Source organism: Gossypium raimondii, chromosome 6 (assembly GCF_025698545.1).
Source record: "Gossypium raimondii isolate GPD5lz chromosome 6, ASM2569854v1, whole genome shotgun sequence".
NCBI classification, from domain to species: Eukaryota; Viridiplantae; Streptophyta; class Magnoliopsida; order Malvales; family Malvaceae; genus Gossypium; species Gossypium raimondii.
In genome coordinates this window covers 708,246-729,317 of record NC_068570.1, presented here as the reverse complement: position 1 = coordinate 729,317, position 21,072 = coordinate 708,246, and the positions used below count along the sequence as shown (strand labels likewise).

The following is a 21,072-nucleotide window of genomic DNA, read 5'->3' as shown; positions in this document are numbered from 1 at the left end:
TTTACCACGTTGACTTTTATTAATATTTTGAGGTTTCGTAATTACTCTTCCCAATAATATTATATTCAATGTTATATTGGTTAATTATTTTGCTTTAATTCAATATAATTCAGTAATTTACTTTTATAATATTATTAATAATTTCCAAATTTATAATACGATTAGTTGATTCCGTTAAAATGGAACTTAACTTTAGGTCTAAATATGGTTTTAGTCCCTTTAATATGCGAACTTTGAGATTTAATCTCTCTACCTTAATTTGGTATAATTTAATCTATCAATTTTATAATGTTATCAGTATATTCAAATTGTTAATATCGTTAGTTGTAGTGATAAAGTGACTACGTGTATTTTTAAAAGGACAACATTAAACATGTTAAACTTGATTAATTAAAATTTCACGTGATTTTAATTGTGTGACGAACAACAACAAAATAAATTTTCATGTCATCACATTAGAGCTATTAATAACATAAAAGGGACCAAATTATAGTAACTTAAAGAAAAAAGTTAAATCCTAAACTTTAATAGAATGGAGAGACTAAAATTATAATAAACCTTAAATTAGTTAGATTCTAATATATACATCCACGTGATAATATGTTAGGTGCCATGGGACTATAAATTAAATTGGTTAATTCTCTCTACTTTTTTGAAATTTAGTGATTTTATTTTTATCTGAAGAATTTTTTTTTCCTTTTTCAGATTTAAAATGTAAGTTCAACAACCCCGTGTGTTGGCTTAACCATTAGGGTGTTCACCGCTCTAGATGTGACCTGAATTCGAGTCGCGCTAGTTGTATTATTGTTAGGGCTTTGCCCTCCTATTGTAATTCACCAAAAAAAAATATCAGACCAATTATCAATACTGTTAATATCTTTTATTAAATTCAAGTTTATTATAATCATAACGTCTTTGTTACGTAACTATAGAATGATTATATTTTTATTTTAAAATATTAATGATTTAACTTAAATTTTAAATTAAAATTTTTAAACAATAAATTTCAAATGTAAAAACTATAAAAACTTAAAAGCATATTTTAATCAAATAAATTTATAAATTTATTGACCAACATTTTCAATTATCTCGTGGCAATAAAAATACCCAACAATGCAAATCCTACCAACCAAATCAAAATAAATAAATAAATAAATAATTTATTTATTTCTTTTGGAACAATTTGAAATGGTATCCCTTGTTGTTCCATTTTGGAATTCCAACTACCGGTCATTGAATTTTGTTTTATTTAAATAGAAATAATTTTATTTTTATTGAGTAAAAATAAATATTTTATATTTAAAATAATGAAAAACGTAAAATTTATATAAAAATTATTTTTGAAAAAAAATATATATATAAGTCATTTTCATTGAAAAACAAATTTTGAAATTTATCAAATAATATTTAAAACTATAAATAAAATAAATTTTATCAAAATAAGTAAAATAAATCAAAATCTAAAATTAATATCGAATTAGATTATCATAAATAGTTGAAAAAACTCAAAAATTATTTTTTTCTCCTATATAATTAAAAGAAAAAAAAATAGCTTCAAGAAGAGAAACAAACTAAAAGGGGGAGAGTCAATGATAGTCCTACTTTTGTTGTTAAGCACGTGCTCGCCAAATCGTCATCAGTATTTGGAATTATTGAAATTATATATATGTGTATATATATATATTAAAGATTTAATTGCACTGAAATTCCTAAATTTTAAATTAGTCTATTTATATCTTCAAACTATTGAGACTATATCAATCGGGTTCTTCAATTCTTGAAATCTGTTAATTTAACTATTAAATGGCACGTAAAATCTTGTACGATATAACTTAAAATGAAAATTTTAAAGAAAAGTAAAATGTTGTTGCATGGCTTTTAAAATTAAAAATTAAAAATAAAGTAAAACGAAGAAAAAGAGAGAGTGAACGATAATTTCTATAAAAGTTTTGAAAACCTCAAAATCAAGATTTTTACAACATACATTTTTCTTTAAAATTTTCATTTTAAATTATATCACATAAGATATAATGTCTCATTTAACAGTTAAATTAATGATTTTAGTAACAAAAGATATTGTTTATTTAACATTGATAGTTTGAGGATGTAATTAGATTGTTTTAATGCTTGAACACCAGTTTGGGGATGTTTGGTGCAATTAACTCTTTTGGAAACAAAAAATTTAAAGCTATATGGATTGAGTGGTAATGAATTTGATATTCATTTTGTGGATAGTGAAAACAATGTTGAGAGACTATTGCTCCTTATTTAAGAGTTTGATCGGATTCAACTTCAATTTTAGTTAGGACCATGTAACTACAAGATATCGGATATCCAAACTAAATAAATATATATTTAAAAAGAAATATAAATACAAGAGTTCGATTAAGCATAAGTTAAGAGTTTAAAAAGAAAATATCCTTGGGTCGGGTTAGGCTGGGTTTATGTCGAGCCTATGTATGACATTAGTACACTTTATATTTGGTTAAACCTAGTTTGACCTGAGATATGAGCCTAAAATTTTATCCAAAACAGTCCATATTTGTAAATGACTAACTTATAACCGTTTTAGGCTTGCCCATATTATTTTTTAAAAATATATTAATTTTAATTTAATATTTAATATTTTAGATGGTTTTTCTTTTATTAAAATTTTAATTTCAGACAAGTTAACATATTTTTTAATGTTTAAATAGTATTGTATTATAAAATATGATGATTTTTAAATGGACCTAATCCAAGCTTGAAGGCTTACTAAAAAAATGAGAGGATTTAGACAAAAGTACGAGGCTTAAAATATGGGCTTAGGTAAATTATTAAGTCTACTTAAAATATGAGTCAGGCTTAGACTTTAACTTTCAAGATTGTCTAAATTTTAGACAAGCTTGCTTACAATATGTAATATCAAGATTAGGCTCTTTTAAAATCATCGTTTAACTAAGTTTTGAATTCTCATATTCATTAAGGCTTACTTGCACACCAAGATTCCTTATTCAAGATCCAATTCTTTTGAGTTTACCTCGAGTTGAGTGTTTGGGGGCTTGATTTGATCCAGGACTTCCACATCATTAGGGTTCAAATAATTTTGCGTTTAAGTTATTTCGAGTTTAGATTCATATTAAGCATTTTTTGAGGTTTTTTTCGAGTAGTCATTCAAAATTCATAGGTATAAGTCTTTGTACATAGTGGGATTAAAACCCAAGCGCTTTAGCTTTTGCCAATATTGTCAGAACTTCATTAATGATTCTCATTGTAATTGTTGATATAGCTAGTTGTAACGTCAAAAAAATGAATTTAAATAATGGATATATGAAAGTTAAGGGTAAATTTAGAGGGCCCTCAAATGGAAAAATTGTATTTTAGTGAATAATTTAATTAATTAATTATAAATATATGATTATTGTTGATACAAAGACGAAGTAGTGATGCTTTGTGATAGTTCACTCGGAAAGCAAAGAGCTATAGAAAAATTAAGATATTGAAATGTGAGTACTCATAGAGGATTGAGAAAAAAAAAAAAAGGGGAGGGGATAAGAGAGTTGAGAATATCAAAGGAGAGAGTGTATTGGCCTTCTATCTTGATGATTATAAACTTTTAAGGGGTTGTATCTAATCATTCCTAAGGTGTCATGTGTCACCTATGTATTAGTTTTAGACTTCCTATATTTTAGCCAACTTATTGATACCTTGTCACCGTAGATATAGACTGTCTTGTCAAGGGAATATATATATGTGACATGTGAGATTGTGAGTGGCATATATGATGTACCTCATCCATTTTAGGCATGTAGTCCCAATGGTATAGAGTTACGAGGTCTTGGGCTCGCAAAAGTGTTTAGTTCACAAGGTGATTCTTCTTAGTCAAGGGCGTTAACCTATGAAGTCTCAAGGATGCAAAGTGAGCTCACGAGATATAAGTATAACAATTATAATGACATTTTTTATTCCTAAAGAAACTTACATAGCGTCAGGTATTACACTTTACCTCTATCAACCATTAAAAAAATCAAACAATGTTTGTATGTATGTATGTACATACGTGCGTATTTATTACGTATGTATGTATGTATGTATGTATGTATGTATGTATGTATGTATGTATGTATGTATGTATGTATGTATGTATGTATGTATGTATGTATGTATGTATGTATGTATGTATGTATGTATGTATGTATGTATGTATTTCTTTCAAATACTATTACACTGAAGGCTTTTTCTATTGAAAAACCAATGTATCTTCCATATCTGCTTCATGGTCTATGAAGACTAATCCTTTTAGGATTCATAGTTGCCTTTCTCAAAAACATTATTTCCAGGGCTTGAACACAAATTCTCTCCTTAAAATTGCAGTGTGTTTTACCCCTGCATCCAGCACTTATTGATAATAGTTTGGTTTATATTAATCCCATCTTAACCAAATACAATGGGTGCAAAGGCAGGTCCTGGTGCCATAGCCGGAGTCGAAGCCAAATTGTTTGCCTCTTTCTTTGAGTCATTGGAAGGCATTAGCCCAATGCCCCTAAAGTAGAAACAAAAATCAATTATGATATAATAAATATGAGTAAGGAATTATATATTTTTTCATATACATAATATTTCAAGGGCGAAGTTAGGGGTAGACAAAAGTCTTGATCCTTTGGTTAAATGAAAAAAATTATAATTTCATCATTATTAAAAAAATGATAATTTAAGTCATTTTAACTCAATTTTTTCCTTTTATTTCAAAATTTTGTCTCGATCCTTGACATAGAATTTTTTGCTTCACTCTTAAATATATGTTCATGTGTCGAACAATCAATCCACTTTGGCAGGTTCAACCTTGCTTAGGTCAAGCATGGACAATATTTTTTTTTAATATTGTGCTAGCTTGACTTGAACTCAAATTAAAGAATAATAATTTTGTATTTAAATTTTATTTATTTAATATTTTGTAATATATGAAAAGTAAAAACGGCATCAAGTCGAGTCAATTTCAAGTTTAAACATAGAATTTTTTTCAGAATCAAGCCCAATGTTATAAGAGGTTGAATCGGTTAGATATTTAGTTCTTGGTTCAACCATTTTAAAAATAAAAATCAATATATTAAAAATTCAAAAATATTAAAATTAAAAATCAAATATAAACATTGAAAAAATCTAAAATTTTCATTAAAAATAATTTTTATGGTTCTAGCTATTTTTTCCTATTGAGTTTTAGCTTAATTAAAAAAATCAAATATAAACATAGAAAAAAATCTAAAATTTTCATTAAAAATAAACATAATTAAAAAAGGATTTTTTATGGTTCTAGCTATTTTTTCCTATTGAGTTTTAACTTAATTGGCATGGGCATTGTTGCCAATGCAGAGGGACGTGGGTTTGAGTGCGCTGAAGTGTATTATCCTCCTATTTATAGGTTGGGTAGGAGCTATGCTTAATTCTAAACATTGTCTTAAATAGAGCAAGCAAATATAATAAGAACCTATAATGAGATTATTCAAAAAAAATCTAGTTTTTTTTTAATTATTTGTCACCGATTGAATTGACTAAACCTTCCATTCTCTATTCTATCTGTAACCCAACTCGACCCTACTCGTGAATAGATTTAATATAGTCTTTACCTGAGCCTGTCTGTGATCCAACCAGTCCATGATGACTTCTTCGGATTATCGGCAGACGGGCCCGGGGTGGCATTAGGGGAAAATGTATCAACCCATGACTCAGCATTCTCTTTCATGATATTGGCAGCATCTGTTCCGGAGGTCGATAAGGTGTCGGCCGCACCTTTGACTTCTGTAGTAACCTTGTTTATATCAGGGGAAAACATCTGGAACAACGACCCTTTGGCACTCTCAGCTTCATCTTCTGCAGAGCTTAACACACTTCCGGCGAAGCCATCGAATTGGGTGAATTCTCCTTGAGTTGAAAGGACAAGACCCAAAAAGAATACCACAACCAAAGCAAGCTTCGCCATGGTTTTTGAAAAAAGCTTGAAAAAGAAACAAGAAGAAATGTTGAATGGAAGAGTCTCGGTTCAAATGGATGAAAATCAAGCCAACTTTATAGGTTTTTTTAGGAGGAGGCATTTGTGGCGAGTTCAATGGGCCATTTTTCACTAATTTTTGCTTTCAAATGGCCATACACGACTAAGTCGTTGATAACTTCTATCTCAAGTAATTTTTGTGTTATTAACTTTATCTTGGAACTCTTACAAATAATATTATACTAAATTTAGGCATTAATGTCAATTATTCTTACACAAAACTTAGAACATCGAGTTATCTATTTAAGCTCGGAGATTCTTTAAAGGTAATTTGGATAAAAAAATAGTATATTTGGATACAATAATGGGTCAAACCTAAAGCACTAACTCTGGGTTTGGGTCACTATTTTCATAATCGAATTGGACCGATTAGTCGAACCAAAAGCTGACCAGAGTATTGATCCAAAATAAAGGGTTGGACCAATTGATCAGGCAATCGGTATGGATTGATTAAACTAGGCAATAAAATCGGTCGAACCAACTTTTTCTATTTTGTAAATATATTTTTAATTTTTATGATTTTATTATTTAATTAATTGAACCAAACAAACCAATCAGATTGAGAATCGGTGGTTTAACTGATTTGACCATTAATTCAGATCTAAAAACCTTGATTTGAGTTTTTAGATTTGAGTTTTCTATAAGAAAAAGATCCATTTTAAATGGAAGCTTCAAATTTCACACATTATTCCAAAGATGTTTGGACCGACAGTGATGTTAGAACCAGACCAAATTGAACAATTAAATAATTAAATTGAAAATTGGTGATTTGATCGGTTGTATATATCGAATATAAAGCAAAGTACCATTATCACAGGGGAAGGGAGGGGGGGGGGAGGCAATGCCCTAGCCCCCAAAATGTTAAAATTTCAATTAAGTTCTTTTGAAAACCATAAAAATATAAACAAATATAAGGTGAAATTGCTTTTTTTTGTTGTTGCCCAATATATTCATTGGAGTGAGCCCAATCACTAACCCTTTGTGTCCATTAGACCCATTAAGGGAGTAGATACTAGTCATGAGTTTTCAAGCTACTCAATATCTAGGGTAAAAATGCATTTTAACTCTTATAAAAATATATAATTTAATCGTCAATTTATTTTAACAGTTAACATGGTCAATAACAGAAACCATTAATGGAGGGACTTAATTGATTATTTTAATTAACAAGAGAGGCTTAATTAAATGTGAATTTAATATAATGGTTAAATTGATTTTTTTTTTTTACATTTTTAAGGGTTTTTTTTTTATATGTAAGCCTAAACCAAAATGTTAAAATTGCTAGTTTTTTCCATGTGATGACTGGATAATTAAGGGTGTTCACCGTCCAAATGTGGCATGGGCTTGATTCGCACTAGTCGTATTTGTTGTTCAAGTTTTGCCCTGTTATTGTAATTCACCCAAAAAAATTTACGGTTGTTTTTCATAGATTTGTTTTACATTTAATAGTAAACATAGTTAATTTATATTAATTCAATATAATTTTTCATGTTGCTATAAGTGTTATTGAAACAAAATTGGACCTAGATCAATTACATTAGAAATCAATTGATTTGTTAGTCCAAACGAAGAGGTTGAATAAATCTTTAACGAATTGCTTGGAATAAATGAAAATCAGAAATTGAGAAAAAAAATGACAATTGAATTGGTTGAATATTTTTTATTATATAATTTTCATGATTTTCAATTCTTTCTTTATTTATTTTTGTACCAACAGCCAAACCAAGAACCATCTGACCTGTTTAACCACTTATCCGATTTTTAGCTATAAGAAAAGGTCAAATTCTACTATTAGACATTATACTTTGGGTAAGTTATGGATTTAGTATTTGTACTTTAATTTGATCAATTTTAGTTCTATTCTTTTCAAAATTTGAAATTTTAGTCTGACCAAATGGTAACAATTAAATCTATTTGGTTAAAGTATGCTATTAATTTTATTATGCTTAAAGTTATAGATTTAGTCTATGTTCTTGATTGGATTATTCTTAGTCGCTATATTTTTTGAATTTGAAATTCATGTCATAATGCAAATGATTATCAGTAAATCTATATACTGAATTTTTGTGAGGAATATATGAAAATAACTAGGTGACATAGCATTACATATTCGACAATATGTTGTACACATTAAAATTTGAAAATAACATAACATAATGAGTTTAAAAGTTATCATTTGGCTACTAGAATTTTCAAATTCTAAAAGTACCAAGGATTGAAAATGACCAAATTAAAGTACAAGCACTAAATCCAAAATTTACACAAAGCATGATAAAAGTACGATGGGACCCTTGCACCAAGAGTCAGGTTGCATTTTGCCTCCCTCTAATAAAGAAATGAGTAAATTAGTCCCTATAAGTTAGACTAGAAAACAAATTTGTTATTTATATTAACAATTTCATCCATTTGTATTGTTAAAAACTGATGTGACTGACAAAATAATCAAGCAATGACACATGGCATGCCATATGTATCTCATGTTGATGTACGAATGTCAGTTTTAACAGTAAAAATGGATGAAAATTAGTTTACTCATTCTTTAAGTAGAAGGGATAAAATCTAATCCAACTCCTAATACAGGGGCCTCTATAGTACTTTTAGCCACAAAGTACATGGTCTAATTGCGGAATTTGACCTATGAAAACTATTTTTTTAATAATTAATTTATATGAGATGCTTTTAATAAAAAAACCCTAATAATCTTTCCCCTTTCTTATCAGTCCCTCCACTAAACCCTTAAAATCTTAGCCGTCCATTTCAACACTTAACTTTCAGGGCAACCTATGCCTATACCCTTTTTTCTCGGCTAGTTTTCCGTTCTTATTTTCCCGAGAACCAAACAGAGTGGCTCTTCTCGCTTAATCGCTTGCTTCATTTCATCACTGATCGTTTATCTCTCAGGTAATTGCACTGGTATTTTGCTTGATCGTTTCTAAGTTTTTGAGGAATTCGGCATAGGGTTTTTGGTTTCAATTGCTGATTAAATATGAATTTGAAGCATCTAATTTTTAGGAAATCAATCAATCATATATCAAAATTAAGTCCAAAACCAGCTTCTACAATATCAGCCGCAATATCTACTTCCCTCCATCCAATAAGTGGTGTTCAAAGCTCTGCGTATATTAAAAACCCTAAACCCATTTCCCCTTTTATTAGATGTATTCACTTAACCAGAGAAACTAAGCTAAGTTATGCTAGTGTTGAAGCAAATGTTGTGTCCAGTGATTCTGAGGATGAGGATGATGGGACTACGAAAGAGTTCTTATCTCGATTCGTTTGGATAATGAGAGGGAAGTTATCCGAAGTGTATACGGATTGTGATAAGGAGACGATTAATGGGATGCTTTTAGTTATCGTGGAGAAGGTTGTGGAAGAGATGGAGAAAGGCGGTATTCAGCGGATGGTTGGTTTGAAAGTGGCGATGCCATCGCAAGATTTTAGCGAAGATTTATGGAAGACTGTATGGGAAGCGAGTAATATGGTGTTGGAGGATATGGAGAAGGCGAGGAAGAAGGAGAGAATGAAGCAGTTTTTGCAAGCTGAAGAAGTGAAAGAAATGTGTAGGTTCGCTGGTGAAGTTGGGATTCGTGGGGATTTGTTGAGGGAGCTACGGTTTAAATGGGCGAAAGAGAAGATGGAGGAGAATGATTTTTACGAGAGTTTGCAACGTTTTAGGTCCGGAAAGCAAGAGAAAGGTCGGAATGTCTTGAAGGAACAAGCTGTTGCAGCAGAGGATACACCTGCGGTTGCTTCTCTTCCAAAAAGAAAGGGAAAGATTAAGTATAAGATCTATGGACTGGATTTATCGGATCCTAAGTGGGCTGCAGTGGCTGATAAAATCCATGAGAAAGAGGAAATGCTTTGGCCTCTGGAACCAAAGCCAATATCTGGGAAGTGCAAATTGGTCATGGATAAAATCCTTTCTTTGAAAAAGGAAGATGATCCTTCACAGCTTTTGGCTGAATGGATACAACTTTTGCAACCTACTCGTGTTGACTGGATCACTTTGCTTGATAAATTGGAACAACAAAATCCCGGCATACACTTAAAGGTATAATTTTTCTCCTCATGATGTCACAATAACTTGCACTATACTTTCCTGCTATTGCTTGATTTAAATCCCATGTTATTGATTATCAGTATCGAGTTTTCTTGTCTTGTTTATGTACGTGTGTTTTTCATCCTGTATTATTTCTTCCAAGGTCATGAAAGTATGCTTTTCATTTATAGTTGTATGTTATCGTTCAAACACTCTAGGAGTTGTTTATCCTGTTATTATTTGATTTACATCCCATATTATTGATTATTAGTATTGGGTTTTTCTTGTTCTAGGTAAGATGGTGATATAGTATATCATATATATATGTATGTATGTGCATGTGTTTCATCCCGTTTATTTCTTCCGAGGTCATGAAAGTATGCTTTTCATCTATAGTTATATGATATCATTCAAACACTCTAGGAGTTGTTTATCCTGTTATTACTTGATTTACATCCCATATTATTGATTATCAGTATGGTGATATATTATATCATATATATGTATGTGCATGTTTTCATCTTGTTTTATTTCTTCCTGAGGTCATGAAATATGCTTTTCATTTATAGTTATACGTTATTGTTCAAACACTCTAGGAGTTGTTTATCTGCTATATTTAATTGGATGCATGATTCTCTTCTTGTCCTATTTGAATAACACATGTAAGTACAAGTATTTGCGTTGTAAAATTTGTTACACCTGAGCTACAGGTTCTGAACTTGCTATTATGATTTTGAATGTTTATAGGTTATGGAACTGGTTTTGGGTGAAGAGTCTTTCCAAACAAACGTTCGTGACTATACCAAACTGATCGATGCCTATGCTAAAGAGGATCGTGTAGAAGACGTTGAGAGGATCCTTAGGAAGATGGTTGAAAATGGTATAATGCCTGATAGTTTAACTATCACGGTTCTTGTTCACATGTATAGCAAGGTAGGGAACGTTGCCCGTGCTAATGATGCATTTGAAAGCTTGAGGAACTATGGCTTCCAACCGGACACGAAGGTCTACAACTCAGTGATGATGGCATATATCAATGCTGGTGAACCTCGACAGGGCGAGCAATTACTAAGAGAGATGGAAACAAGAGACATCAAACCCTCGGAAGAGATTTACATGGCATTGCTTCGGTCTTATTCTCGTAGAGGTGATGCTGTTGGAGCTGGACGAATTGCGAACAGCATGCAATTTGCAGGATTTCAACACAATTTGGAGTATTTTGCATTGCTCGTGGAGGCATACGGGCAAGCCGGTGACTATGATCAAGCCAGGAGCAATTTTGACAACATGATAAAACTCGGACATAAACCGGATGACAAGTGTACCGCTAACATGATTGCTGCTTATGAGAAGAAGAATTTGTTAGATAAGGCCTTAAATCTTCTAATGGAGCTAGAGAAGGACGGTTTTGAACCCGGCATAGAAACATATACCGTTCTTGTGGATTGGTTGGGTAGATTGCAGCTGGTTGACGAAACCGAAAAGTTACTAGACAAGATTGCGCAACTAGGCGAAGTTCCTCCTTTAAAGGTTCACGTAAGCCTCTGTGATATGTACTCGAGGGCTAAATCCGAGAAAAAAGCTCTACAAGCTGTTGGAGTTTTGGAAGCTAGGAAAGATGAACTAGGTCCCTGTGAGTTTGAGAGAATTATAACTGCACTTTGTGCAGGTGGATTCGTGCAAGATGCTCAAAGGATACTTCAATTGATGGAAGCTAAGGGCTTTGCTGCATCGGAACAAGTGAAATTCTCCCTATCGGCATCTCAGGTTTTCAGCCAGAAAAGACCCAAGACATAACCTACTCGTTTAAAACCTGGTATGCTGCTATGATGTTTTTTTTTTAATTGTCAACCTAATTTTCTTTCGAGACCTTGAACATGGTTTTCATTTTTGATTATTGGTTGAACCATTGCAATGTTCATTTCAAGCATAAATTAGTTTTCTTATTATTAACATCCGAAATTTCATACAGTAGAAGAATCAAATTATGTCAATTATATGCAATTTTCGGTTTTATTGAACTACAATTGCATTGCAATGAAATGAAAGAAGACGTCTATATTGTAGAAATGTATTTGTTCTAGTAGTATTCCCCTTTAATGAAGTCATTGAGTCGTTTCAATTCACCATTTTGTTGTTCCACCACAGCTCGTACAACGTCTACTATTGAAACCATGCCGACAATTCTCCCGTCTATCACCGGAACATGTCGTATGTGATTGTCTGAGGGATCGTTATCAAGGATGGTTGATGTTATAAAATTCAAAGGGAAAAACTATGAGTTTTGAGATTCTTAAAACACTCTGGCAATGAATAAACTAAGTTTACCTGTCATGAGTTGCATTGCTTGAAGAATGCTTGTATCAGATTTCATTGTGATTAATTTGTTCTGTTTCATAAAGGACAGGTTTTAATGGTAGCAAGAACATAAATATATAAAAGGGAGTAATATGCCCTTTGGTACTTGGTTTTTTTTTTCTAATTTGATACATAAGTTCAGCTTTAATGTTTAATTTAATATCCAGATCAAATGTTTGATATGTATGCTGTACTAAAAAAAACATAAGTACTTAATTGGGATTGAAAAAAAGTTTAGGTATCAAATTGAACATTAAAAGTAAAAAAATCAAGTGCCAAAGCAAACATTGAATCTATACTCTAGTATGAAATTGGGAAAGAAGTTTAGATATTAAATTAAATGTTGAAATTAAATTCTGGTATCAAAAAATGTTTGGATAGCGAGAAAATACCTCATCTGTCATGATTTCCCCCACTCTTGTGTATTTTGGTGATCTCCCTTGCCCAATGATCTTTCTCAAGTAGTCTAAGGGGGGGAAAAAAGGCTAAAAGGTTAGAAAATTTTATTTATAAACTCCTTGTGATGATTGAAACTTGCATGTTTATTGATTACTCGTGAATAAATATTGGATCATTAACAACATAATTGGTCAATGGTCAAGAGTAGACAGAGAGAACCGAGAGCCTTGTGTAAGGATTGAGATAATGTTATAAAGTTTTGAGAGAGACTCCAAAGCTAAAATTTATAGGTCTTAAAAATAAATAACTAATTTTTAGGAAGGGTGAATAACCGGTTTTCCATGTGCTCAAAGGGCTCAAATTAAATTATTAATATTTGAAAGGGAATAAAAATAAAATTTTCTCTAGAGGTTTACCTCTAGTTTCATCCTTAAATAAACTTATCAATTATAATCCGAATATAAAAACTCAATTCACATAACTCGAATCTAGATTAAAAAAAGAAGAAGCATACAACTCAATCATGAATTGATTCAAACCCCAAATTGACTTAAATTTAAAATAGCCTAAAAATGACCTAACTCAAAAAAAATTGAAGCGACACACACAAATGATCCAAATCCAAAATGACTTGTACTCAAAATAACTAGAAACTGAGATGACCTGAACCAAAATGAACAAAAAAAAATTTTAAAACTCAAATTCACCCGAACTGAAGACCCATCCATTCCATCTAATTGACAGGTTTAGTCTAAAATCTAGATAGTGAGCAAAAAAATATAAATGTTACATATTTCTTTTACCTCTTTCTGTGATGATCCCTGCAACATGTAGTTGATCTCCTGGTTTTAACACCACCAATGACCCAATGTTATGTTGTGCCATCTGCAAAATTTCCCTTGTGTCATTTTAATAACAAATATTCTCCAGACCAAACCAGACCAGACAATCACAGTAAAATTGTTGTATGATACTTGCATTCTTCATGGCATCATCGACATTGTCGTTGACCCGACACCAAAGCCAAGACCCGACGTTTTCTTTGCCTTTACTGATCAATACATCTGCTACTGTAATGTTTTCTAATCCCTTTTCCTCTGTTTCCACGGAACCGGTACGCGAGAACATGTTTTTCCGGTTATGTCCTCCCGAATTTCTTAGAATTGCTAGCTTGATTCTTTCCTGCCAGCAAGATCTTAGTCCTTGGATCAATCCTTGCATTATGTTGGCACTGTAAATCAAAGATCAGATACAAATGTATGTGTCTATATATATATACATTTTTAGAAGTGTATGTATAGGTTTTACATTATAATGCAGAGTTGCATATACCTTAGAAAAGCAGCTCCTTGGACAATTGACAAGGAAGCAAACTAGAATATTGTTTTGATCCACTTGTCTTAAAATTTATATTTAGAGAAAGGGAATACATTACTTGATTAACAAGACAAAGTAAAAGGAAAACTTTTGGTCTGCTATTATTCATTTTGTCTTTTTGAGAAGATTCCTTTCCTTGCCTCCCATAACCAGAAAGCTAACAATTGTTTCCATGGATTAGAGAGATGGAATAAAGTATCAAAACCAAAATATAGTATGAATCTCTTGGCTTTGTTTACACTAAGTTATAATTAGGGTTAATATAATTTTTGGCTCTTGAACTTGGCAATTAAATTCACTTGGTATTTGTACTTTTTTTTGTCCATTTTGGTAAGTGAATTTAGCAACTAGGTCCATTTTGGTCATTGAGCTTGGAAAAATGTAAAAGTTCAATGATGCGGCACCTAAAAGAAGTGGACTTAACACGATCTCAGAGAGTCATATAATCAAACTTTAAAATTTTTCCAAGTTCAGGATAAAAAAGGACTTAGTTGTAAGTTCAGGTACCAAAGTGGACTAATAAAAAGTACAAGTATCAAAGTGAACCTAATTATCAAGTTCATGGGAAAAAGTTGCATTAATCCTTATAATTATTAGGTCAAATCATGGTTTTAATCCTTCTACTGCGCTGAAATTTGAGATTTAATCCTTTTAATTTGACATAATTTGGACCCTCCACTGTTATAATGTTATAACATTGTTAAAAGTTGCCATTAAAATGATGATGAGGATTTTGTTGTTAATAAATTTCTTATGGTAAAGATAGGTCAGATAACTTTCTTATGGTAAAAATCCACGTCACTACTATTAACAATGCTATCATTTTGGACCTATTAATAACATTATAATAGTAGAGGGGCCAAATTACGTCATTGAAAGGGTTAAATCTCAAATTTCAGCATAGTATAAGGACTGAAACCATAATTAGACCCACATGACTCACGTGGGTGGAACTTGTAAGTATGGTTTATGCATTTAAGAAAAGAATAACAGAGACATGGAATGTAAGTAACTATGAAGGCAACAATGAGAAAACACTAGATGCTATCCCTACTATACAAGACAAGATAAAAAAGCTTACCTTAAGAATCCAGAATATTGCGTGAAATGATTTGTCCTTTTGGAGAAGCAAGAAGAAAGCCATGTTCCAAAGGCATCATCAGACTTTGAACCTATATATGCATACCAGACATCAGATGTCAGTTATATCATTGGCAAACACCGCCCATCTCGATTTTCAATCGTTGTTTTCTTGTCTTCTTTTTTCTGTTTTCTCGTTGTCATATATGGCAGAACGGAGGCAACTTTTTCGTTTCCGACTCCCGTGGCTGTCAGCTGCAGCCACTCCACGTCCTACAGCTCAAAGTGAAGTCCCTTCCCAACCAAGCACTACGACATCTATCCAACAGCCACCATTTCGGCCTCCAGGGATCGCACCAGTACAGACTGCTCCTACGCAGGCTCGAGTGCCAGGGCAAAAGACAGAACCCCAGCCAGATGCAACATCACGTCCAGCTACTTCACGGCCAACATCAACGCCTCGACATAAAATCAGAGGTTCTTCAGTTCCACCATCAGCATCTCGTAGAGTAACAGACAAGCAAGGGATGTCTCGGCCAGTATCAGCATCTCATGGAACAGTTCAAACTCAGGCTACCTCTCAAACGTGGTCACCAGCAAGGGCTATCTCTGTGCCCCCATCTCCATCTCGCATGGTTTCTCAGCCTCAATCAATAGCGCAGGCAGTCTCCAAGCAACAATCTTCATCCCGTTTGGCCTCTCAGCAAACATCTCCACAACCCTCTTCTCCATCACTTCGAGACGTGTCTGCACCAAAAGATTCTCCAACAGCTATACAAGAAAGGTCCCAACCTCCAAGTTCTACTCAACCCCCACCATCTGCCTCTCATCAACAGACTCAACCATTTGGTGTTGCAGAAATTGCACCAATTACTGGCACAACTATGGAAACACCTTCAGCACCACTAAAGCCAAAGGAAAGAGTGGAAAGGAAGAAGGTTCAAGAAGAACACGGGAAAGCAACAGCAAAGGGTTCAACTCATGAAGAGCCAGAGCAGGGAACAACTACAAAACTCCTTGCTGCAGCAACAGATGCTGGGACAAAAACCAAAGAGCAGTTAATGGCTGCTCTGGAAACAGGAAAACGACACCAGCAGAAGCAAGATGATATGGAAATAAAGAAGACATTGAAAACCTCAAGCAATGATGAAAAACAAATCAAAACCGTGAGTTCAGCATATCCAAGAAACTGGAGCATACCAAATAAAGCTCATGAAAAGCATGTCTCTTCAAATTGGGAACAAGTTCCCCTCCAGAACGAGATCCGAGAAGATGTTTGTAAGTTTGTTCATAAGCTCACCACAGAGCAACTGGAGCTACCTACAGATGAAAAATCAATCAGTGTCGTAACACTAGCCGGAGAAAATAGAGGGGCATCTTTTCACTTAGGTTCAGAATCAAGCAAAAAGGAGGGATTAGTTCATATTCACCGGGGTTATAAGATCAACCCGGATGACAGCCCTGATGCTACCACTGATGGAGAAGAAAGCTCCAGGGGAAGGAAGCCTAAGGATTCAGTAACCAAAGAAAATCCAGCATCAACAGCATATGCCAATAATAACATACAAAGCATTAATAATTCAATTGTGTGTGAAAGTTCTGTGAATGCAAGAAATCCAGGTGTTTATCTGGAACTTATACACAATTTAGCAGAATCAACCAAGTCTAAAGCAAAGGAAGAGCATACCGAGCCAGGCAAGACTAGATTTAATATCACACCAGCAGAGAAGCGTACATATGAACCTACGGTACGAAGAAGATGCCTCAGAGGGCTTTTTGCAGAATCAAGTGACTCGGACCCTGGTAATCCTGAAAAGCCTCGACGACACGGTTGTCGCTTCAACTGTGGGGGAAAGAACAAACAAAAGGAGATGGAGGATCTCTGACCATATAAATCGCAACTTTGTAAGAATTACCTGCCAGTTTTCAGACAGCATATGCAAACAAGATATAGAGAATGATAACTATACATTGATAATAATGATGCCATATTGTCCACAGCCAAGCTCCAGATCCATAACCTTTTGTAATTTCATGATATATTGTTATGTAAAGCAAAATGCATTTTGTACTGCAATCTGCAAGTAAATACCAAGAGGGAGAAAATTTCCTCAGATATTTTTCATGACAGTAAATGTAAAAGCTGCAGCATGTGATAAAACTATGTGGTAATAGGGGGAGTCTGGTAAGTGCCTTTCAAATATATATATAGATACTAAACTTAGCATTACAGAAGCATGTAGATTGCAGAGTAATGAAGGCAGTTGCCAGTGAAATGGCTAGCCTAACGTACATCCAAGGAGAATATTTACAAATTACAACCAAAATATAATGAAAACTAGCATAATCATGCCAGTAGAGGGAACAAGAGAATTGTTATTCACATACTGGTTTTGTATCAAAGCTGCTTAAGCAGATTGCAAATGCTTGGAAGGCAGAGAGTGGATAACAATAATCCATGGTGAAAATGTCCTTGCCAATCTTCCCAAATTGCAGAATCACGTTTTCTTGTTCAGTTATTGTAACATTTTCACTAGGCTCCACAGCAGCCACCAACTGGAAATTCTTTACGGAAGCCACTGTAACTCGTCCTTTAAAATTTAAGCACCAACACTGCAACTGCTCATGCCATCTAGGAGCTTTATTTTTCAAGACTAAGGGTACATTTTGCATTGATCTCGAAGTGGACCCAACTTGTGGCCTTCTTCCTGCTGAATCTAACAAGGGAGAAGAATGCTCATCAAGGCAATTTGTAAATGCTGTAGGCGTAGGAGCAGTTCCTCCTTCAATGGCGGAGACGGGGATCGAGTTCATGATACACTGCATTCTCCTTGGACCTCTAGTGCGAAGAATATTGAGCTCATAAGATATTTTGGCAGTGTTATAGTTACTCGTAGTTACCCTTGGAGCCACCTTCCCTGGATGAGTTTTTCGACACGATTCGCAACTGGAGCAAACCGTAGAATCTCTTGAAGGTTGACTGTCGAAAATGTTGAACTTGGTCCCCAGGAAATTAGACCTGTTAAAGCTCCACACTTAAATTCCACAAAAGAAGGAACCAACCAATCCTTAAGAAAGTAACAGTTCAACATATCTAAAAGCTTACCTGAGTTTTCCAACATACTTGTTGCTTGATCTAGAGAAATCATCCCCAACTAAAGATATAACAAAATCAGTACCAGTGGCCCTTCTGACCCTTTTTGCTGCTAGTAACAGTTTACTCAACTCACCTGACAAAGCTTTAAATTCATAACATACTAATAAATATCAGTTATATGAACATAATACTAAGCTGAAACACAGTTTTAAGAATTGTTGAGGTAAGCCAACTCTTTTAGGAGAAGTCTTCTAAGTGTCATCCGTCAAGCAGCCGATTAGACCCTCAACAATGTCAAGGTAGCTCAAGTGGTACCGTACTTGCAAGTATGTGGATTATAAGCTTTAGGTTGATGGATCGAGTCCCCCAAACGTAGGTGATTTCCATAATTATTGTTATGCGCTATACCAACATCTCTCCTCTGAGCATTGCAAGTCGTATCTACACCGAGGTGCTCTCCCTCCATGACTGTACACAGGACAATACCTTGACATTGTTGGGGTTCAACCCACTGCTTAGTGGACAACACTCAAGACTTCTCCCTAAGGAGTCTCCCCCTCAACAAGAATCAGAACACACATTTTCACCCAAAAAAATAGAAAAATTACCAGGACTGAGTCCCATATACAATCGAAATGTTGAAGTTGCTCTCTCCCTTCTAATAAAGCATTGAATCGGCGTATCCCTTGGTCCAGGCTTTAAAAAAACAGACATCCGATTTTTTCAATCATAAATAGCAAAAAAAAAAAAAGAGGTAAAAATATATCAAATTTTACCTGCTTTAAAGATATTGGGAAAGTTAAGAAGCCACAAAGCTCAGGTGTTTTAACAATGTCTTTAGTAATTTCCCTCCATGAACGGCAAACTGAAGCACAAGTAACCACATCTCTCCTTCCAGGCCAACATTGTTCCCTTTGTTCTACTCTTTGAATTATATCTAAGAGTAATTCCGGAGGCAAATTTGCCCATTGCCGTTGTTCGATTTGTACAGTTAAAGAACCAGGTGAGCCAGGTGAAGAAGAGGAAGAAGCTTCTGGAGTAATATGAGCTTGACCTCGACGAAGCCTATGTCTCTTCCTTGAACTTTTATTTGATATATTCCCAATCTCCCATACAAAGCTTGTAAATGACATTTTCAAAGCTAAATTGAAATAATAGGGTTCTAAATTGTCAAAAAAAGAAAGAAAAGAGAGAAACCTTTGATACAGAAACAAAAAATTCTTCGAAAAAATGGGAAAAATATATCAAAATTTACAAAACGGAGAGACAAATTCATCGGAGAACTCGAAACGACGAGATTGAAAATGAGATGTAACACAATTTACAATCACATGAAAGAGAGAATCTCAATCTAATAATTTTACTGTTTTTTGAAACGATTAGACCAGTGGTTTGGTTGTTCGTTGTTTTCTTTTATTCTTTTCTCTAGCTCCGCCTCTCTCCATCTTCGCCGTCTCCGTCGTTACCGCTGCCGTAAGTTGCTCTGCGATTGTGAGGATTACCACACAATGAAGGTTCTGCTTTTTTGCTTTTCTCTTTCAGGTTCTCTTTGATTATAATTTAAACAAAACCGGGTTTTTTGTTTTATTGTTAATTTTCCGTTAATTTTAATTGGCGGGCTTTTTATGTGTTGGTTAACTGTTTGAAATATATATATATTATTAAATGTTTAAAATATAATTTATATTAATACTTATATATTTTATAATTAAATTTAAAATTATTTTTATTATTTAATATTAATTCACCAAAAGTGTTAGTTTTTTTAAACTAATCTCAATATCAGTCAGATTAATAATAAGTTAATGTTTTGATCATTCAACTTTAAAATGTTATAAAATTGTCATTAAATTATTTAAAAGTTTTCATTTAAATCATGAAACTATTAAAACCACAACCGCATGACATTTTATGTTTACATCGTCTGCATCAATCAAAAGCACCCATTCTCTCTCTCTTCTACAATTCAATTATTTTCATGAAACAACTTTAGACATCATGAATCTGCGAACCAAAATTTATACAGTTTTTTTCTTTAATCTCCGACACTAAACGTTAGATCGACTTAGATCTAAGGCATGTTCTTTTACTTGTCGATGGGTATTGATCCACCGTATCTATCGTCAATTCATCGTTTGGAGCTCATTAGTCAAACATTTAAAAAAAAAACTTAACAACTCAGTGACTTAAATAAAGACTTTCCAATAATTTAGTGATCATTTTGCACATACCAATCAAACCCTTGAATAGGAAAATAATGTGTTTAAATAATATAGTCTTCTTATACTAACAACAATGCATATGCCAATCGAACTAAGACTCAATCAATGATCCATTTATAAAACTAAAAAGCTTATACAAATAATTATTTTATATACATAAGATAAGCATTTACCTTAATTAATATGTTTCCAAAAGGAACTCTAATGTATAGGAAAATGATTTTGTCATGCATGCTTTGAATTATTGCAAGGAATGCCATCATTTTTTTTTTCACTTTTATATAGTTAACAATATATTTAATTTATTAAATAATTTGATGCTAATCTTATTTAATCTATCGAATAGGTATTCCCTTTTCGGTCGAAAACAATTATATAATTTTTATGCATTTTTGCGGGTTGAGTTGATTCCCTGTCCAATCGATTTAAGTTAATTAATTTGAGTTCCGAGATTTTCATGTCATCTTTGTTCAAA

At 33.1% G+C, this 21,072-nt stretch overlaps 5 protein-coding genes across 7 annotated transcripts; 2 read left to right on the top strand and 3 right to left on the bottom strand.

The window, feature by feature from the left end:
* Nucleotides 1–4,218: 4,218 nt before the first annotated feature.
* On the bottom strand, nucleotides 4,219–6,007 carry LOC105773931 (uncharacterized). The gene is made up of 2 exons (XM_012596151.2): nucleotides 5,604–6,007; nucleotides 4,219–4,522 (listed from the first exon to the last, which is right to left on the bottom strand). Exons 1-2 carry the CDS (start codon nucleotides 5,954–5,956, stop codon nucleotides 4,414–4,416), a joined length of 462 nt encoding a protein of 153 aa, XP_012451605.1. The 5' UTR covers nucleotides 5,957–6,007; the 3' UTR covers nucleotides 4,219–4,413.
* A 2,760-nt stretch (nucleotides 6,008–8,767) lies between these two features.
* LOC105772762 (uncharacterized) lies at nucleotides 8,768–12,527 on the top strand. The gene is made up of 3 exons (XM_012594201.2): nucleotides 8,768–10,076; nucleotides 10,812–11,880; nucleotides 12,213–12,527. The coding sequence occupies exons 1-2, from the start codon at nucleotides 9,012–9,014 to the stop codon at nucleotides 11,859–11,861; spliced, it is 2,115 nt and encodes a 704-aa protein (XP_012449655.1). The 5' UTR covers nucleotides 8,768–9,011; the 3' UTR covers nucleotides 11,862–11,880; nucleotides 12,213–12,527.
* Nucleotides 12,027–15,423, bottom strand: LOC105772766 (CBS domain-containing protein CBSX3, mitochondrial). Of its 2 annotated transcripts, none has more exons than XM_012594205.2 (6): nucleotides 15,280–15,423; nucleotides 13,800–14,052; nucleotides 13,625–13,706; nucleotides 12,815–12,888; nucleotides 12,393–12,453; nucleotides 12,027–12,287 (listed from the first exon to the last, which is right to left on the bottom strand). In XM_012594205.2, exons 2-6 carry the CDS (start codon nucleotides 14,040–14,042, stop codon nucleotides 12,145–12,147), a joined length of 603 nt encoding a protein of 200 aa, XP_012449659.1. In that variant the 5' UTR covers nucleotides 14,043–14,052; nucleotides 15,280–15,423; the 3' UTR covers nucleotides 12,027–12,144. The 2 variants fall into 2 exon arrangements, with proteins under 2 accessions (XP_012449659.1, XP_012449660.1); XM_012594206.2 differs by lacking the exon at nucleotides 15,280–15,423 and adding an exon at nucleotides 14,154–14,852.
* On the top strand, nucleotides 15,341–17,439 carry LOC105772763 (flocculation protein FLO11). The gene has a single exon (XM_012594202.2). The coding sequence runs from the start codon at nucleotides 15,341–15,343 to the stop codon at nucleotides 17,162–17,164; it is 1,824 nt and encodes a 607-aa protein (XP_012449656.2). The 3' UTR covers nucleotides 17,165–17,439.
* On the bottom strand, nucleotides 17,249–19,962 carry LOC105772764 (tubby-like F-box protein 6). Of its 2 annotated transcripts, XM_012594203.2 has the most exons (5): nucleotides 19,152–19,962; nucleotides 18,984–19,071; nucleotides 18,385–18,517; nucleotides 17,667–18,297; nucleotides 17,249–17,356 (listed from the first exon to the last, which is right to left on the bottom strand). In XM_012594203.2, exons 1-5 carry the CDS (start codon nucleotides 19,506–19,508, stop codon nucleotides 17,324–17,326), a joined length of 1,242 nt encoding a protein of 413 aa, XP_012449657.1. In that variant the 5' UTR covers nucleotides 19,509–19,962; the 3' UTR covers nucleotides 17,249–17,323. The 2 variants fall into 2 exon arrangements, with proteins under 2 accessions (XP_012449657.1, XP_052488891.1); XM_052632931.1 differs by lacking the exon at nucleotides 17,249–17,356 and having other exon boundaries at nucleotides 17,465–18,297; nucleotides 19,152–19,958.
* Between the last annotated feature and the right edge of the window lie 1,110 nt (nucleotides 19,963–21,072).

Coding starts and splice junctions, on each gene's coding strand:
- LOC105773931 (XM_012596151.2), bottom strand. CDS start 5,956: ATGGCGAAGCTTGCTTTGGTTGTGGTATTCTTTTTGGGTCTTGTCCTT. Junction 4,523..5,603: donor TGGATCACAGACAGGCTCAG/GTAAAGACTATA, acceptor TTTCTACTTTAG/GGGCATTGGGCTAATGCCTT.
- LOC105772762 (XM_012594201.2), top strand. CDS start 9,012: ATGAATTTGAAGCATCTAATTTTTAGGAAATCAATCAATCATATATCA. Junction 10,077..10,811: donor ATCCCGGCATACACTTAAAG/GTATAATTTTTC, acceptor GAATGTTTATAG/GTTATGGAACTGGTTTTGGG.
- LOC105772766 (XM_012594205.2), bottom strand. CDS start 14,042: ATGCAAGGATTGATCCAAGGACTAAGATCTTGCTGGCAGGAAAGAATC. Junction 13,707..13,799: donor TCGATGATGCCATGAAGAAT/GCAAGTATCATA, acceptor GAAATTTTGCAG/ATGGCACAACATAACATTGG. Junction 12,889..13,624: donor AGGGATCATCACAGAAAGAG/GTAAAAGAAATA, acceptor TCCCCCCCTTAG/ACTACTTGAGAAAGATCATT.
- LOC105772763 (XM_012594202.2), top strand. CDS start 15,341: ATGTTCCAAAGGCATCATCAGACTTTGAACCTATATATGCATACCAGA.
- LOC105772764 (XM_012594203.2), bottom strand. CDS start 19,508: ATGTCATTTACAAGCTTTGTATGGGAGATTGGGAATATATCAAATAAA. Junction 18,298..18,384: donor AAGTATGTTGGAAAACTCAG/GTAAGCTTTTAG, acceptor GAGCTTTAACAG/GTCTAATTTCCTGGGGACCA. Junction 17,357..17,666: donor GCAGCTTTGATACAAAACCA/GTATGTGAATAA, acceptor ATTTACTTGCAG/ATTGCAGTACAAAATGCATT.